The sequence below is a fragment of the Schistocerca piceifrons genome, chromosome 4 (assembly GCF_021461385.2).
Source record: "Schistocerca piceifrons isolate TAMUIC-IGC-003096 chromosome 4, iqSchPice1.1, whole genome shotgun sequence".
Classification (NCBI taxonomy): Eukaryota; Metazoa; Arthropoda; class Insecta; order Orthoptera; family Acrididae; genus Schistocerca; species Schistocerca piceifrons.
In genome coordinates, this window is record NC_060141.1 from 170,041,795 (window position 1) to 170,060,995 (window position 19,201).

The window sequence follows — 19,201 nt, forward strand, 5'->3', positions numbered from 1 at the left end:
AAACCGTTCACCTTTTAATAAAGGTGCCTTGCGATATAAATGGTTCAAATGACTCTGAGCACTATGGGACTTAACGTCTTTGGTCATCAGTCCCTTAGAACTTAGAACTACTTAAACCTAACTAACCTAAGGACATCACACAACACCCAGTCATCACGAGGCAGAGAAAATCCCTGACCCCGCCGGGAATCGAACCCGGGAACCCGGGCCTTGCGATATACATAGTTATAATTAATTTCAAACTTAACCGTAATGCCACCAACGGCTGTCGCCAAGATCAAAATTTCCGCTGAAACCAAGTCTTTGCAGGACTGTGAGCGCTTTAACGGGCAGGGATGCACCTGAAGTTTGAAGTAGTCCGTTCGGAACACGCCAATGCCCGACAAATTAAGCATCCTGTGGACCTTCCAGAAGTGCTGCAAAAGTCAACTAGGTTGACCATGAAAGGTAGCGACACATTCGTCTGTTAACGGCTTTCTATGGGAGCCAAAGCGGACAGTTTTTGAACCGCCATGACGAATTCAGCGGGCGGTTTCTGCCACACGGACAAACAGTTCATTCTGCATGTTGTAGCAGTATCCCTGTATACTGAAGGCTCCGAGCTTCAAGCAAGGCTGTTGATTGTCAACGAACAAAGTCTTCAAGCATCTTGTTGCTCTTTCGTCGCGAAAAATGATAATAAATATCTACCTCTTAGGAAGGCATAGCACAACTGCATCAGGATATCGATGGTGGGCAATGAAAACTCATAATTCCAACACCATGTAATTCTTATCAAAGAGAGATTTGAAAGTGCATGGGCTTCTCTAATATGTCTGTAACTACCCTATTACTATATAGTTACACATGTAGCAACATTATCTGTGTCGCTTAATGTATTATTTTGAGAAAGTGTTTTTTTCTCCTCCTGGAAAATTTATCAAAATGTAGTTACCAGGTTTTCGTTGCTTACGTCGATATGTATGTCAGTTAGTACCTGAAATAATGAGAAGTAATGATTTATTTTTTTCTTCTTCTTTAAAGATCTTGGTAATGGGATCATGTCTTTTCGAAAGGTGTTCTGTTTTGAATTAAGAAAAACGTCCATTTAGACAATTAGTTCGTCACGATTCTATACTGCTAATAGATGTTACGATGATAGCTGAACGTACGACCGCAACTAAGCCTTGGAGTCATCCACAATGCCGCTCATGTAACGCTAAAACTTCAGCTACATACGTAGCATAATTTGACAGAATCTCTTTCTTTTGGCCGCCTTCATTTTCTCGTGTATTGCTGCGCATATTGAATGTTGGCCAAATTTTTGAGCGAAGCGAAAATAAGACTCCCTGTAATCCAGTTAGTGGATTGTTGTCTTTAAGGATGAGGGGTAATGGAGAAATGAGGTGTGAAATTGATCGGTGTAAGGTGTAGTTTTAAAGAAGAAGAAATTTAATTTCATGAAAGTAATCCAGGTAATTAAGGCAAACATAATAAATGATTTCAGGGAAAATTGAAATATTTCACTCGCAGCTGCTACTATCTGTGTCAGTGAAGTGTCAAAAATTTCATCTCTTCAAAGTCTAGCCAGTTTGCACATAAAAAATTATATTGTGTGATATTTAACTTTCAAAATGGTTTCCTTCAAATCAAGTATTAAATTTAGGAAAATCAAGTGCCAATAAAATCACGCTTTCATAACAAACTTGAAAAAAAATTGAAAAAAAGTTGGCCAAATATTTTGTGAAATGGTTTTTCGACGAATAAGAAATAAAATAGACAAACGTGTGACGCGCCTTTGAATGATGCTCGAAATCATGCGTAGCAAATGAGGTGCGTAAAATGTTTCTGTAACCCCTAACAGTTAAGAATTTTTTTCACTTTTTAAAATTTTTTCCTGTTGACCAAGCCCTGCATGCAGGACAGTTGAGCAGTTTAAGCACACTTCGCGACCACCTCCAATGTTACCACACGAATTAAGCGAGCTTCTCGTGTCTGTACTAGTTATAAGCTCGTTCTTCGCAACGGAAGTTGATTATCAGCCTTTGTATACCGTAAGTTTTTTAGGGCTTCGTACCCAGTCGGTAAAGAGGGAGCCCTAGTAGGATCATTTTCTCAATAAATTCGTTTATCATAATGAAGAAGTCAAATATAAATGAAACCTGTCGAAAGAAGCATAGAATTTCGTTGAGTTTTTTTTGTACACAACGTGAAATAAGGCCTTGCCGCAGTGGATACACCGGTTCCCGTCAGATCACCGAAGTAAGCGCTGTCGGGCGTGGTCGGCACTTGGATGGGTGAGCATCCGGGCCGCCATGCGCTGTTGCCATTTTTAGGGGTGCACTCAGCCTCGTGATGCCAACTGAGGAGCTACTCGACCGAATAGTAGCGGCTTCGGTCAAGAATAGCATCATAACGACCGGGTGAGCGGTGTGCTGACCCCACGCCCCTCCTATCCGCATCCTCCACTGAGCATGACACGGCGGTCGGATGGTCCCGGTAGACCACTCGTGGCCTGAAGACGGAGTGCAAAGTGAAACAAGTAAACCCGTATATCCTAAGCAAATAAATTCGATGTTTGTTTGTGTTTGTAAAGAAAGATATCGGCGCAGAATTATGTCACTGACGTAAACGAAGGAAAATACAACTATCGCTGAAGTGAGAAAACTAGCAGCGCCGTCTATTGATTTTCTGGTGTACTAAGTCCTCAGTAAGGTAAATATGCGACTACTAAGCTGAGCAGACAGTTAAAACTTTAAATTACAGTATCTTTTTTCTGTGATCCGATTTCGATGAAATGAAGCCTCAAACTACGGTCAAGTTACCTGTGAAACACCCATGAAAATTGGTCTGTCTGAGGCCGTCTGCGGCTCTTATTTACGTAGCTTTATAATTTTTCCAGCTGTTGCAGTTTCTGTTAGTAGTTCTATCACAGCCACATGATTAAGGTAGAGGTCAAGGTCAATTACGCCTGCACGTAGGTGAGGAAGCTGTGTGGGCCGCGGTCGGCACACGAGCCGTAAGGCAGGTGGCCAGCCTAGCGAGAGCAGACAGCACCAGGGGAGGCTGTTAACTACAAAAGCTAAGGAATGGCCTGATACTCCTGAGCGAGGCTTTAACAGAACAGTTGACGTGGCGCCTGTGACAGGGGTGTAAGACGCGGTGGGGGCGGGGGAGAGCAGCGGGATTTGTGGTGTGAGGCGAGCCTTTTGAGCGCTGGTGGCTAATTGCCGGTGGTGGCGCGCGCGGGGGCCACTTTTTGCGCCGGCCGGGTGGGCCGGGGGCGTGCAGGGGGAGGTGTGAAAATATCGACAGGCGCCGGTGGCTGGCGGCTGGCGGCCGGCGCGCCCACCGCGCTGCGCTAATTGATCCTCTCCTCTCTCCTTGCCCACCTCGCCGCTGCCGCCACCATTATATTTTTAAACGGTTTAGCGCGCCAATTGGACGCTAAATGCCGCGCGGCCGCAGCGGTCAGCTCGTCAGCGCAAATCCAGCCCCCTATCACTGCCATCTCCTCTCCCTTCTTCCGTAGCGAGCCCCGCAACGGCCTCAAGACTGTGTAATGGAGTGTCTCCGCCGTAATGTGAAGAATTCCTCTCGCAGAAATAGTCTCGTGTTCGATTTATGTATTTGTGTTACCAATTGAAGTCGGAACACCAAAATGGCTGAGTGTGTCCACTTCCCCTGTATATTCGTAGAGTATAGATATCTATGGAGTGAGTATTTCTGTGCGCAGAACGGGAATTCTGCCCGCAGCATCTGCTGCAGCACAAGTCACGTGATTTTGGAACCTTGCGGTTTAGACCGTGTAGCGCTTAGCGTATTTTGTTCTTACATCGCTGCTAAGGGAGATGACCTTCAAAAGCACCGTGAAACTCTGTGTACGTGTTTTACAGACATCTTAACAATATGATACCAGGAACTGAAGTTGGCTTAAAGACGGGAAGAGTAATTGTATTGTGCTCTTTCACCACAGTGTCATAAATGGTTCAAATGGCTCTGAGCACTATGCGACTTAACTTCTGAGGTCATCAGTCCCCTAGAACTTAGAACTAATTAAACCCAACTAACCTAAGGCAGGATTCGAACCTGCGACCGTAGCGGTCGCTCGACTACAGACTGTAGCGCCTAGAACCGCACGGCCACTCCATCCGGCCAGTATCATAACTCAGATTCCACTTTACTTATGTTTTTCCGTAACAGGATAAGAAGTAACTATCAGCGACAGTTTTTTTTAAGTATTTTATTGTAGTCATTCATTTTGTCGTACCTCTTTTCGAATCAATTGCGTTACAATGACTCTGTGTCACGAAAAAACAACGCATTCGAAGTATGAAACTCTTGCAATAAATACTGTAAGGGATTTGTACCATCTGCTTCTCCATTATTTTTTACAATTTTACTTCATTTAGTCTCCTGCTTTTTATAGACAAGTGAAATATCTACAACATTTTTTCGCCATCTCATTAGAAAAGTAAAACCAAACACTATGCACGAAAAAATACACCATTAGTGCTGCAATTTGGACGTAATAAAGCGTAAATTCGAGGAAATTAATCAGACTGTCATGTATAAATTTTATCTGCGTATAAACGTAGCACCAGTTTGTAGACACTGACTAGCAGTTTACACTAACACGCTTGCAAATTTATCTAGCACTTGTCTCGCAAACACATGGCCATAAAATATGTCTCGAATATTTTTCGACACACTTGTATAAAGCGCCCCATATCAGTATGACATTTAAATTATACATTTGTTGTACATGCCTGTGAAAAGTTCATGTATTTATTTTTACATCCGTATCAAGGACAGTACTGCACCATACCTGTTACTAAAAGACAAATGTGCAGAAACAAGGCTAATACATGTAATACTGAAGTTTCTTCGCTATTACTGCAAATTGAAGACAAACAGCGTCGTCCTAAAATCATGTGAGTAGCCCTATTTGATGTTCAGAACACGCGCAGTACGCTGTGCTCACTGCGTAAACATATATATTTTATACTAGCTGTCTGCTGCTGACATAGATTCATTAGTTGCTGACCTGAAGAAGAATCGCTTCGTGGGCGTTACAGGTGCCGGATGTGTGTGACATCCTCGTGCCACACATTTTACGTCAGAACGTTACATTTTTATTGCAATATTTATTTGTAAATGAAGCTCTTTTGCTCTCCCAGATAACTGGGAAAAATTTCTCAGGAAATTTTACCTTATGCGACAGACAATTATTTATATTCGCTTTATCTACATTCGTTTTATTATTTTTGCAAAAGATGTATCTTTTGTTGCAAATTAGAACAGTGTTCAGAATCCCTCTTGATTCTTAGTGGATATACAGTTTAGTCTGTTCCGAGAAACTGTCTCGTTAAACTAATAACCATTTAACATTTACTATGTTACTTTGTTCTGCTGTCGGTGTCTTATATTCTGCTATGTTCACATGGCTCATTGTTTTGAGTGCGACTGAGCTATGTTGTATTTTTAAGGCATTCTCAGTGGCTCTAGACACACACAAACCTACAGTTCAGTTGCTTTTTCATGCAGCTGTTCAACGATAGACATTTCTTTTGCGTGAGCTACGCGCATTGCTTCATATGTGTATAAGACGTGGAGAGTTGAATCCTAGCAGACAAGTGATCTTAAGCAATGTTGATGATGTTGACGATGATGGTGATGATGATAAATGATATGTCTTTGATTCGCCGTTAGTAAAAAATAAGTAAATGAGATTTTGGAACCAGTGAATTACACTGATAAGATGTTTTCGACCGCCACCTTCGTAGCTGAGTAACCAGTAACTGTTTCGCAGAGGAACTGTGTGTCAGTTCGGGAAGTTTCGTTCAGAAGTATCACACGAGGAGAAGTAAGCCGCTGTTAGGAGGACAGTTCGCGCGTCCAGTTTCGTACGCTGACATTCACTGTAGTGTCTATGATCTGCCTTTCGAGAACTGTCATCCAGTGACGTGTTACTGCCTAGGGCAGTACTGGCCCAGATTTGCGCTCCAGGAGCGCAGCCGTCTGTTCATCGCTCCATTAAGCATTCAATAATGTGGGTTCTCCAGTTTCTATTTTTTTGGACAAGTGTATAGACGCCGTGGTACTCCTAACACAGAATGTAAATCTAATTCAACACAATTGTTATTGTTAGAGAATTGTGAGAAGCCGACTGCCTCGCTGTAGCGGCATTCGTCTGCGGCCAATTCCTGTTCCTCGAGCCCACTCGTCGCGGCGCTATGGAGGAGCGCGGCCGGAGTGCCCTAGCTAGGACAGAACCGAGGTCGATCGGACTCCCGCAGTCCGCTCGTTTTGATAGCTCAAAGGTTTTTAAGGGATGTCACAGAGATGTACGAAAATACTGCATACTTCTTAATGAAACGATAGTACGTATTTGCGTTTCCGGCCGATACCTGAATATAAGGGTATGATCAGTACGGGAGCTGAAAAATGCAAGGCTAGACAGCGCCTGTGTGAAACAGGAAATTCTGCAAGCAAAATGGGGAAACATACAGGAAGTAGATAAAAAGTACCTGCTGCTCTAGTTGCGAACTAACAGGAAAACAAAATTAAATTTCTAATCGTATTACCGACTTTCAACTGCATGGTGCTAATGTAGCCGGGTTTTAGTGAATGACTGAGGCAATTCCGTACCCCTTATTGTTCGCTATCTACTGTGCGGACGTGGGAATGGAGCAATGACATAAAAGCCCTGTCACGAACTCCTTTCTCCACCATTGCGTAAATTGCAAATACTTAAAAACTCATTATTTAAGGTAGTCGCACTGAAGAATACCTGCAACACTGGATTCTGCGTTGGTTTCTCTATCAGACTGTGCTCCGCGTTTTCATTTAGAAGCACAGTTTACAATTTAGGTGCGCTCTATCCGAGCCTGAGCAGAAGTAGGTTACACCGGTGTTTTGTGAACTGATAGGCTACATTTTCCCAGGGAAGCTGGCTACATTTTCCCAGGGAAGCTCACTGTTTTCGCTTTTATTTGCTTTCTTTTTTCCTTTTTTGTTTGCCTTTTGCGCTCGGTCCGCGTATTATCGTGGATGAAACCGCAGTGCATCGCTGCACGCATTTTTGGCGGCGCGGGCGCTCAAACGGCGGTCATTTGGAAGTGTCCCCGCGGGCCGGGCCTGCCCTGTAATCGAGTGCCGGCGACAGGACGCGCGAATCCCGCGCGGTCTCGGCTAAGCCAGGGCGCTGTAAACAAGGCCGCTTTGTAGCGCCACGTCTGCATTTGTCACGGCCGCCGCCGCCCCCGGCGTCTTTTCTCGCAAAGCCAGCCACCGCTTGGGCTGCAGTTGAAAGCGTCACCGGAACAAAGATCTCTTCTGCCTCTCGGGGCCGCCCTCTGTGATCGGTGCACCATTTAACGCTTACTCTCCTTGCACTCCAGCACGTGAAACGTTGTAAAGCCGTCAGTTCTTTCACAGATTCGGCCTGCGTACTTGAAACAGGTGTTCGGTAGTAATGCTACCGTGCAATATTTAATATAAAGCGTAGTGTCAGAATCAGTATATGAAATTTATTTAGCTTCCGCCCAAAGTAGCTAAATTCGCTGCATCTTTTCAGTGTATCTTCTGGTATTTGAATACAGGTCCTACGCTTTCGGGAATCCATTCGCACTACTAAGGCAAAGCTACTTAAGGAATGCTGAAGATTACAGAAAACCCCCTATACCTAAATACTTGGTACACAGTTTTGCCTTCTGGCACGGAACATTACAAACACCAAAAGTCGACTTGCGATCTCAGAGTTTCGTAGTTTTAAGTCACTCTATGCTTACCATTTATTACTATTTGTCTAGGACAATTAATCTACAGTCGTTGAAACAGTTTATCTGCGGAAAATAACCAACTGTGACATTGTATTCTTGTCAGAGCAGACCTGACACAGTAATCTCTAAAAACACAAGTCTTTCGTTGTTCCTTGTTTGAAATGTAGTATTAGTTATTGTCCGGGATCTCTCCTTTCTGTTGTTAACTACTTGCGCAGAAAATTTGTGTGAAGTGCGAAGGTGTTTGCAGGAAATCAACAAAGTGTGCCAGGGCGCGTGCTCTGAATAAAAATTTTTCTCGGGGGGGGGGGGGGGGGGGGCAGGGGGCAGAGAGCTCTGTGTGTGTGAAAGAAAGCGAGGGTGGGTGTCAGGTCAAAGAAAAGCTGTAGCACACAGCACGCCATTTCCTATAGGAAAATGCCGAGTAGTCCACTGAACTAAAACTAACTACCAATTTCATAACTGATTTACTGTGCTTTAATTATTTCCGATGATGACAAGATACGAACCCCACGAGCAGTTGTTGATCTTCTGTCCGTATTTTGCCAGTCTTTTCCCGCGGCTGTGTACAAGAAAACCGGAGTTGTTGCTAGCCGTTATGTTTTCTCAACAGATTCGTGGAACGTCTCATCACAGCCACATGGAATTTACAAATTAGAAATGCAAGTCATTGTAACCCACGTCGAACTTAATGACTGGGACACATTCTGTCTCAGATGTGAATACTAACAAATTACGGCAGCGCAGTGCTAATATATGTTCTAGTCTCTATATAAATTATTAGTGCTTTACTTTGGCGATGGGTATGTGAAAAGATTGATAGCAAACATTATCTCAGTTCGAAAATCGAGTTGCGTCTTTTGCAGGCGAATTAATGTTACCGGTGTTGAGGTCCAAATTGAGGCACATCACGATTTACCTTCTCCCTGTCGCTTGCCCTTCATTGATACCAAACAATGGTTTGCCAATGCTGAGAGACCTTCGCCATAGACGTTGACATACGCCTTACAATGCTGCAGAGGAATTACAGCTATAACCGTGCGATTCAGAAAGATTACTTCTATTACAGCGACCTGTGGATGATAATTCAAAGCGACATTGAGTCGTGATGGTAACCGGAGCGGCTGTTTCCGTGGTGTAGTCCGGTGCGCTGTGGAGTAATGCCGCCGTCGGCGACCGCGGAGGCCGCCGTGAATCACTGAGTCGCCGGTGCGCCGGGTGGGGGCAGCACCGTTTGTCGCCAGGCGGCTGGGGCGCCGCGAGTGCCTGCCCGCCGTCTCACCTCGTCAACGAGCCCGCGTGGCGCGCTGTGGACAGCGGAACATACACTGACGGAAAAAACCGCAGCACCAAACAATAATTAATGTAGAGTATGACATTTCAGAAATACGTTTGTCTAGGTAACATATTTACGTGATTAACATCGCAATATCACAGGTTAATCTAAGCGCGAGATAAGCCATTGCAAATGTGAAATACTGGTACATTAATAACCGGCGTAACCGCCAGAATGTTAAATAGAGGCATGGAAATGTGCATGCATAGTGTTGTACACGTTCCGGATGTCAGTTTGTCGGAAGGAGCTCCATGCCTCTTCCACTTGGTCGCTCAATAAAGGGGCGGGTAACGCTGTTCGTGGATGACGCTGGAGGTGTCGTCCGATGGTGTCCCGTATGTGCTCGACGGCAGACAGATCTGGTGATCGAGCAGGCAAAGCCACTGTGTCGACTCTCCGTAGAGCAAGTTGGGTTACAACAGCGGTATGTGGGCTAGCGTTGTCCAGTTGTAAAACACCCACTAGAATGCTGTTCGTGAATGGCAGCACAGCAGGTCTAATTACCAGACTGACGAACAAATTTGCAGTCAGGGTGGGTGGGATAACCACGAGAGTGCTCCTGCCGTCATACAAAATCTCACCCCGAACCGTAACTCCAGAAGTAGGATGCAGAATGGTTGATTGCAGTCCCTCAACTAGCCTCCTTCTAACCAACACGCGGCCATCATTGGCACCGAAGCAGAACCAGCTGATATCAGAAAACCCAACAGAGCTCCACCGTACTCTCCATTGAGACCTCACTTGACACCACGAAAGTCGCAAATGGCGGTGGTTTGGGGTCAGTGGAAGGCGCGGGATTAGCCGAGCGGTCTAAGGCGCTGCAGCCATGGACTGTGCGGCTGGTCCCGGCGGAGGTTCGAGTCCTCCCTCGGGCATGGGTGTCTAGTGTTTGTCCTTAGGATAATTTAGGTTAAGTAGCTTGGCAGCGGCCTTGCCGCAGTGTATACACAGGTTCCCGTGAGATCACCGAAGTTATGCGCTGTCGGGCGTGGCCGGCACTTGGATGGGTAACCATCCGGGCCGCCATGCGCTGTTGCCATTTTTCGGGGTGCACTCAGCCTCGTGATGCCAATTGAGGAGCTACTCGACCGAATAGTAGTGGCTCCGGTCGCAGAAAACCATCATAACGACCAGGAGAGCGGTGTGCTGACCACAGGCTCCTCCTGTCCGGATCCTCAACTGAGGATGACACGGCGGTCGGATGGTCCCGGTGGGCCACTTGTGGCCTGAAGACGGAGTGTGTAAAAAAGTGTGTAAGCTTAGGGACTGATGACCTTAGCATTTAAGTCCCATAAGATTTCACGCATTTGAAGGCATGCTACAGGGCGTCTGGCTCGGAGCTGTCCTTGAAGTAATCGATTTGTAGCAGTTCGTTGTGCCACTGGGTTGTCAAATGTTGCTCGGATTGCTGCTGCAGATGCAGTGCCGTACGATGCGCTAGAGCCATACGCCAAATATGATGGTCTTCCCTTTCCGTAGCGCCACGTTGCCGTCAAGAGTCCGGCCTTCTTACGACCGTACCTTCTTGTGACCACCTCTGTCAGCAGTTACGTACAGTGGCTACGTTCCTGCCAGGTCTTTCTGCAATACCGCACAAGGAACATGCAGCTTCTCGTAGCCCTATTACACGACCTGGTTCAAACTGAGTGAGGTGTTGATAAAGGCGTCTTTGTCGCCTTAAAGGCATTCTTGACTAACATCAGTTCACCACGTTCAGTCTCATAGGTAACTAACGCACACGACCGTTACTGCATGTATTGAAAGTAAATGTGTTTTGCATCCTCGTAGCGCTGTTAGCGCTACTCTCATGCGACTGGCGCGAAATGTAAGTAGACATCTTTCAGATGTAGAAACTGCCAACTTCCGTCGATATCGCATTACTCCTTCTTGGTGTTACGATTTCTTTGCCATCAGTGTACAAATACCTTGCAAATACGCTGTGAGCTCACACTAACAGTCAACGATGCTTGACTCCTCTCGAGGACTGATGCATAATATTCAAGAATGGTGATCTGCGGGGTGATGTTATGAAGCCAAGGGATGGCGATAAAGCTGCAAAATTAATTAGACAAAACAAAATAAGCATTTGATCCTAGAAATTAATCCAGAAACTTCAGGAATTAAGGAGTGGAAAATTTGCACATCAATTTTGTTTGTGGGAGGGCAGCCGAGAGATGATGAAATAATGATGATAATACATAAGTATGGAGGCATTCTCCCTAATTTTAGCGAGTCGGTACTTAGTTGTATTAGAAAGTTACTAATTACCACCAAACTTCCGATTTCCGTTGAAGCCAGGAATTTGTAGAGTCTCCAATACTTTCACGCGTAGGGATACGCCTGCAAGATGAAGTTAGCCGTTAGCAGATACCAGTGCCTGGCAGCTCAGTATTCCAGAACTGCTGCAATATAAACTGGTTGGCAATAAAAAGTAGTGCCACTTTCGTCAATCGACAGTTTTCTTTAGCAGGCGAGATTTTATATAGCACACAAATGTAGCACACTTGCTGACTCTTTAGAACCGCGTGAAGAAATCAACGCGTGTTTCAGCTGTTAGAAGAGTAGACCTCCGGGTCACTTGGACCAAGTTTGGGCGCATGTTTTAGCAGTATACTGGTACCTAACTGCTGAATTCTAAGAAGGTTAGGGAAAATTTCTTGTTTTCAATGAGCAAAGCGTTTAATCATCTTGTTCCTCATTCGTCTCAACAATTTGATTAACACATAGCGTGATGATAACTCAAAAGTACGATCACAGCCGAACCTCAGAGTCACCCATGCTAAAAAAATGGTTCAAATGGCTCTAAGCACTATGGGACTTAACATTTGAGGTCATCAGTCCCCTAGACTTAGAACTACTTAAACCTAACTAACCTAAGGACATCACACACATCCATGCCCGAGGCAGGATTCGAACATGCGACCATAGCAGTAGCGCAGTTCCGGACTGAAGCGCCTAGAACCGCTCGGTCACAGCGGACGGCTCACCCAAGCTGTTGCTCAGGCAACTCTATATAACTTCTAGTGTCGCCATAGCATTATTTGTCAATGTCCGCCCCCGGTAGCTGAGTGGTCAGCGTGACGGAATGCTAATCCAAAGGGCCCGGGTTCGATTCCCGGTTGGGTCGGAGATTTTCTCCGCTCAGGGACTGGGTGTTGTGTTGTCCCAATCATCATCATTTCATCCCCATCGACACGCAAGTCAAATCGAAAGACTTGCACCGGGCGTACGGTCTACCGGAAGGGAGACCCTCGTTACACGACATTTCCATTTGTCAATCATTGGAGTTCTGTCACGTCAGTTGATTCAATGGGCTGCTTTTACTTATACCTGAGGGCTGCATCCAGTATCTCTCTCTCTCTCTCTCTCTCTCTCTCTCTCTCTCTCTCTGTCTGTCTGTCTGTCTGTCTGTCTTTCTCTCTCTCTCTGAGTCTGTCTACAACTATTATTTACGTAAGTGTATTATATCCACACCTATCCTTAATTTCTCTTAGCAGGTTGGTAATAATCACAGTGATAAGCTAGAGGCGATGGGCAAGCTGATGCGTGAATCACACAGGAAGTTCTAAGGCGGCGTCCATACCAGCAAGAGCAGAGAGCAGCAGGCGAGGTCATTGAGGCCATTATAGTGTTACAAATATTGCAATGAAACGTGCAGAAATTTGAAAGTTTGGAGGACGGTGAAGATCATTTGATTAATTTTACTACGCAGGCTGCATTGCCTCAGGAATATGTATGCACTGATTGTGGAGACAAGAGGAGACGTAATATTTCAACCTCAGGTTCAGTGAACGTATCTCGGGATATATCTCTCCAGTTGTGCAAATGGAAACATACCTTACAAGATGTACTCCCTTTCTAGGGGCAATACATCGTACATTAGGAGACAACGTAGAAGTGTATTCGGCTATTGAGCCACGTTACATATATCTGTCGGTCGGTAGTCCTGGTTCTGGGGTCAGTGAAGCGTGTAATTTGTGTTCTCCTGCTTACAAGAGGTTTTTGATTTCAACTTTGAATGTTTAGTTTATATAGTATGTGTTACACTGTATCTGTCTGTCTCAGCCCGAATACAATCCTCATTGAGAGAAAGCAAGATGTTTATTTTTCGGCTGAAATATTTTAAATTATTTTATTACCGTATCGATAGAATACTGTTGCGTGTGCTAACAACACTCCGCGTCTTTTAGAATTTATTAACACTTGGCGTTTTTGTAATTCACTATATTTCAAGTCAGATACGTGCGGGCTGAGTACGTTACCATTCTCGATAATCGAAAGCGAAGTCGACATGAGAGCCGCACGTAATCACGCGCTGGTTACATTGCCCACGCCCACTGTCAGCGATTCGCGGCCGCCGATTTGAGCCGCTCCACCCGCGTTGCCTCTCCCAGACTGCCCCTCCCCCTCCCAACCCTCTCGATTCTTATTGCGCCATCGATCCAGCGACCAACAAGCCGCGAGTGATCGCCAGTATCGACCTGGCGGGCCGACCGGCCAGCCCGCCTAATACCCGACGCCGCCGAAATGACAGTGACGAATTAAACTTTGCCGAGCGCTGATCGGATTGCTGGCCGGCCCGTCGAATGAGGATTTATTGTACGGTTTCCTTGGGCGCGCAACTGGCCCCTGCGAGGGAATCATTATATTTTTAAACGGTTTAAGCCGCGCCGCGCCGGCCGGCCGGCCGGCCGGCCGACCGACCGACCGACCGACCGACCGCCGGCGCCCACGCGGGACGTAAATCATCCTCTGTGGCCGGATGAAAGTATATCACGACCGCGGCTGCACAGCTCGACCCGTGGGTTCCAGCCTGCCGCTCACTCTCCAGCTCTGGCCAAGGCTCGCACGCGGCACTGAAGCTATTAACCCCACAGCTAGTGTGGCCTACGCTAGGGACCATGTTACTTCGCTGGTCCTATCGGGCGTGTCCTTTCAAAGGAACCATCCCGGCATTTTCCTGGAGCGATGTAGCCGAATCACGGAAACCTATATCCGAATGGTCGGACACGGGTTTGAACCTTCGTCCTCACGAATACGAGTCCAGTGTGCTAACTACTGGGCAACCTCACTCGTTGCCATTGGGTAAATCTTACCTCAAAATATTCTGAATTTCAACAGCACAAAATCAAGAATTAAACCTCTTTGTTTGTCTGGCCTCATTACGATACTGCTTTGCTTTTAAGGGTTAAGTTTCTAATCGTTAACGTAATTGATGTTTGCATAACGTTTACAGAAGTCTTCTTTCTTTCAATACTGTCATAAGAAAATTTAAGTTAATAATGTTAACGAAATAGCCGACTAAGCTGGTGGCGTAAGAGAGGGAGAAAATATTGAAAATCGCGCGCGATTCGCCTGCGCTGTAGCTTAAGCGGTTTATGTAGGCTAATTTGATGTTTCTTTCGGCTTAATGGACTGCAAGTGACCTGTATAAATTTGTTCGTCTCGACTCCCCTAGACGACTGTGCTACGTTCTAAACATTTGTTGCACTCGCTTTGTATTCGCTTTTAAATTTACACACAATACGCATAAATTACCTTACAGAATCGCGGTGGTCGTCTTGTAAATTTTTTAAATCAAATATTTCAGGCCCCTGTCATTCAAGCCGATTTCGACCAAGACACCACCAGGTGAGCTGCTGAAAAGGAAAGAAAAAATCAGATAGTAAAATACTAGGAAACTAAATTACAAATCTAACTAACTTCTATGTACAACTACACGTACTTTGATACGTAACATAGCAACTGGTCATCTTTATACTGTTACGTAATTAACCGTACTCCTTAGTTCCAGTAACTAGGGCACAAATATGTTTTCATTGTAGTTGCCTCGCCTGACCTGTTCAGTTGATATAAGCAACGGTGATACATCTCCAAGTAGATGTATTTGAGTATAGAAGCGACTTTGATTTGTAATTTGAATTCCAGGTATTCTATGTAATCCTCGTTCTCTGTTTTTAAATCGGTCGTCTGATGATAACTTCATAATAAGTCGAAACCACTGAATGATCTGAGGCTGCAAAATAAGACAGGCGCTTGGTAATTTTAGATTTGTAATAGCAGACATTAGTCGAGTCCATGTCACTTCGTCTTGCGGCACTTTTGCGTGCTCTTGGGGGTCCCTACACGATATTGGGGAGGTGTACCAGTTTCTTTGGTTCATCACTGTAATATATCTAATTATAAAATTAGTGCACAAATTGGAAGAAACGAATTATCAAAAAGCACAGGGAGGTTTACAGCACACACTAAAACTAACATGAATGGCCAGAGATTAGTAGAGTTTTGTGAGAAATTCAAATTGAACATTATGACAACTAAATTCCAGAAGAATCCCAAAAAACAAACAACATGGAAATCACCGAACAAATTACTTGGCGAGTTCCAGATTGATCACGTGACAATAAGTTATGATAATTCAAGGGACATTCAAGATGTACAGGTGGTGAAAGGGGCCAACTTTGATTCTGACCATTATCTGACCAAAATTAAGATGAAATTAACACCAGAAAGAAGTCACAAGAGTGACGAAACAAAAATAGCCAAATATAGAGTACAGGACTTAATGCTCAATCAGCAAGTCTTAGACGACTACAAGGAAAAGACAGATAAAATCAAAAGTCACAAATGGGAAGAAATTGCAACCTCAATACGAGACGCAGCAGAACAAACAATTTTACTAACCAAAAAGAAAAAGCATCCCTGGTGGAATGAGGTCTGTGAGAAAGCACTACAGAAAAGAGCCAGAACTTGGGAGAAATACAACTCAACCAAAAGGCCAACTGACTGGGAGCAGTTCAAAACGCAAAGACGTGAAACGACGAAAATCATTAAAAGTGAACGAAGGAAATATGACACACAACAAATACAGAAAATACAAGATGAATTTTCTAAGAACAATACACGCAATTTCTTTCAAACATTCAGAACTACAATAACAAGATATAAACCACCGACACTCTGCTTCAAAGATGAAAAAGGAAATCTGATCACCAGCGTGGAACAAAATTGCCAACACCTAGCGAACTACTTTGAAACGCTGCTAAGCTGCAAAAGACCTGTTGAAACCTTGACATTTGAGAAGCCTAAGAATAAGCTACCAGACTCTGAACCACCTAATAAAGAAGAAATTAAAGAGATCTTGAAAGGATTGAAAAACAATAAAGCATCTGGTAAAGATTCGTTAGTCGCGGAACTACTGAAATACGCAGGAGAAAACTTAATAAATAATTTCGAGGCGCTGTTTGAAGAGATTTGGAATACAGAGAAGATTCCGGAGGAATGGAAGACAGCATTGATTCATCCGTTACATAAGAAGGGTGCCAAGACAAATGCAAATAACTACAGAGGTATCTCATTGTTATCAGTGGCCTATAAGATCCTATCCAAGGCACTACAAAACAGGATTGAAAATCAGGTAGAGAAAGAACTGGGTGAATATCAGGCTGGGTTTAGAAAAGGAAGATCATGCAGTGAACAGATATTCAGTCTACTCTCCATAATACAACTTCGCGCACGCACATCGAAAAATCTAGTAATTACATTCATAGACTTCAAAAAAGCATATGATTCTATTGATAGACCAACCCTGATTAACACATTAGAAGAATTTGGGATTGATGATAAAAGCAGAAGTCTAATCCAGGAAACCCTTACAGGAACAAAATCGCAAGTGAAGTTTTTGGGTAGATTGTCACAACCGTTTGTAATTGGAACAGGTGTTAGACAAGGGGATGGGCTCTCCCCACTGTTGTTTAACATTGTCCTTGAAAAAGTGGTCAGGGAATGGAGAAAGAAGATGGCAGAAGCTGGAGTGAAAAATGGGATAACGTTAGGAAGAAATAAAACAAAAATTGAATGTCTGGCATTTGCTGATGACATGGCAATATTGGCAGATGACATCGAAACAGCAAAGATTCAGATAGAAATGCTGCATGAGATCGCTGAGAAGACAGGTCTACAAATATCGTATGAAAAGACAGAACTGATGATACAGGACAAAACAGACCCAACACAGACACTGCAAACTAAATATGGAATAATTAAGAGAGTTCATAAATTTAAGTATCTAGGGGAATGGATTACACCGACAGGGTTACCAAATGTTTCACTGCAGGAAAGAGCAATAAAGATGGAAACGGCATACCAGCTATGCCGAAATGTATACAATAAAAAGTCGATCTCCATCAATGCCAAGCTCAGGCACTACAATGCGGTAATAAAACCAGAAAGTTTGTATGCGATTGAATGCATCCCACTGAACAGAAAACGTCTGTTGGAGAAATTGGAAATAAAAGAGAGAAAAATACTGAGAAAGATCTTAGGACCTAAAAAGGATGGACAAGAGTATAAATTGCGATCCAATAAAGAGTTATACGAGAAAATTGAAAAACTGACAACATCCTTTAAAAAGAGAAGACTGAGTTTCTATGGGCATGTCAAAAGAATGGCACCAGAAAGAACGGCAAAGAAAATCCTGGAATACATGGAAAGCAGAAAGACACAAATTAACTGGCTGAAAGAAGTAAAAGAAGACATTGCAGAAATGAACATTATACCAGAGACAGTTTACAACAGAATGGAATATAGGAATGCCATCAACAAAATACAGGGATTCAAAGACCGAACGCAATCAAAGAAGACGGGAACAACCTGGTCGCAAGAACGTAAAGAAGCCCACTCAGAAAAAATGAAGAAGTACTGGGAAGAACGCAAGAAAAAGCACAAGAAATGATTGATGCTTAGCGTAGTCCAAAGTTGACTGTAACGAATAATAATAATAATAATAAAATTAGATGCATTTCCTGGAGGTCCTTCTCTTAATGTTATGAGGAAAGTTGTATGTTTGTAACAGTTGTCTTAGTAGTCACCGCTTCCTGTTTTGTATATAAATGAGAGTGATGTTAGTTGATACAGTACTTGTGTATATGTTGCAGGTAAGTGCGGATGATGATACCGAGGACTCGAAGTACGGAGCGCCGGAGGACTTCGTGAGTAGCGCAGCTGTCGCCTGGCCCAGCTCGCGCCGCAGCCCGCTCGCCACGAGGTGGCTGCCTCCCAGCAGAAGGGCGAGCCTTGCCCTAATGTCGTAGCTTTTGTCTTTAAACTGGCAAGAAACCGCTTGCAAGATAAGTGGTTGCTATTCCTACATAACTCAGCTCACCGGGAAAAATAGTAGTGTATGAAGTCATTCAGTGCTGTATTAAAGCCCACCATACTTGACAGTGACGAAATGTCGAAACTGCAATCACAATACATATGTTTAACAACCACGTACCGAATAACTGAGTCAGTAATTATACTGCCGAGCCAGTCTTCATCAAAATTCTAAAAATTTTAATCGCATCTTAAAATCGTACACGGGTCGCTTTGTAATGCTGAACTGGTATCAGACGCTCATGAGACCTTCAGGCGCAGCTAAATGGTGTGTATGTATCAGTCGGTTGTATGGAGTCAGCGTATTCTAAGGTGGGTCAAAGTGGGGACGTAACAAAATGATAAAAGGAGCTAACGTTTTCGAACGTGTCCATGACCACGCCGTAAATGGAGTTGGCCATTTTATGGTGTATCAACGCGGACTTTCCAACCTGTCCACGAGAAATGTTGTACCACTTGTCGCCATGTAACACGGTGTAAAAACAATGGTCCTAGAAAGACCCTAACTGAAAGAGAGGGAAGACGATTGTCGTGCCTTCTCAATGGCAGTCCACCGTGATGTTGAAATCAGCATTCTCGCTGACCAAGTTTTGCCCTTTCTTCCACATCTTCATTAGGAGTATGCTGTGGACATTGCTTTCTTCCAAGATAACAACACTGACGTTCAGACACAATGAGTGCTCAGTGGAGCAAATGTCAGAGTATTAAATACTGTGTACTCTACTGTCATGCTGATCACGAACAAAAATCATTGACCCAGCTAGCGATAGGATCTTTGGTTTGACGAAAACTAAGACGTCTTGTTGAACCTAGACTGGCCCGCTAAACAGCGTAGTAATCAATATCCCCATCATTTGGTAACTCTATCGGATCTAATAACTAATAATGGCATCAGCTGAATGTGGCGTACTTGAAGAAACTTGTATTGCCTCCCTCCCCGAACTGG

General features: G+C 44.2%; 1 protein-coding gene across 1 annotated transcript in view; it reads left to right on the top strand.

Annotated features, from left to right (window-relative positions):
• LOC124795699 (protein bric-a-brac 1-like) overlaps nucleotides 1–19,201 on the top strand; it is an 837,236-nt gene that overhangs the window by 510,663 nt on the left and 307,372 nt on the right. Inside the window, exon 3 of the mRNA XM_047259779.1 lies at nucleotides 18,036–18,089. Coding sequence (XP_047115735.1) covers nucleotides 18,036–18,089 — 54 coding nt within the window. The remainder of the gene's footprint in view (nucleotides 1–18,035; nucleotides 18,090–19,201) is intronic.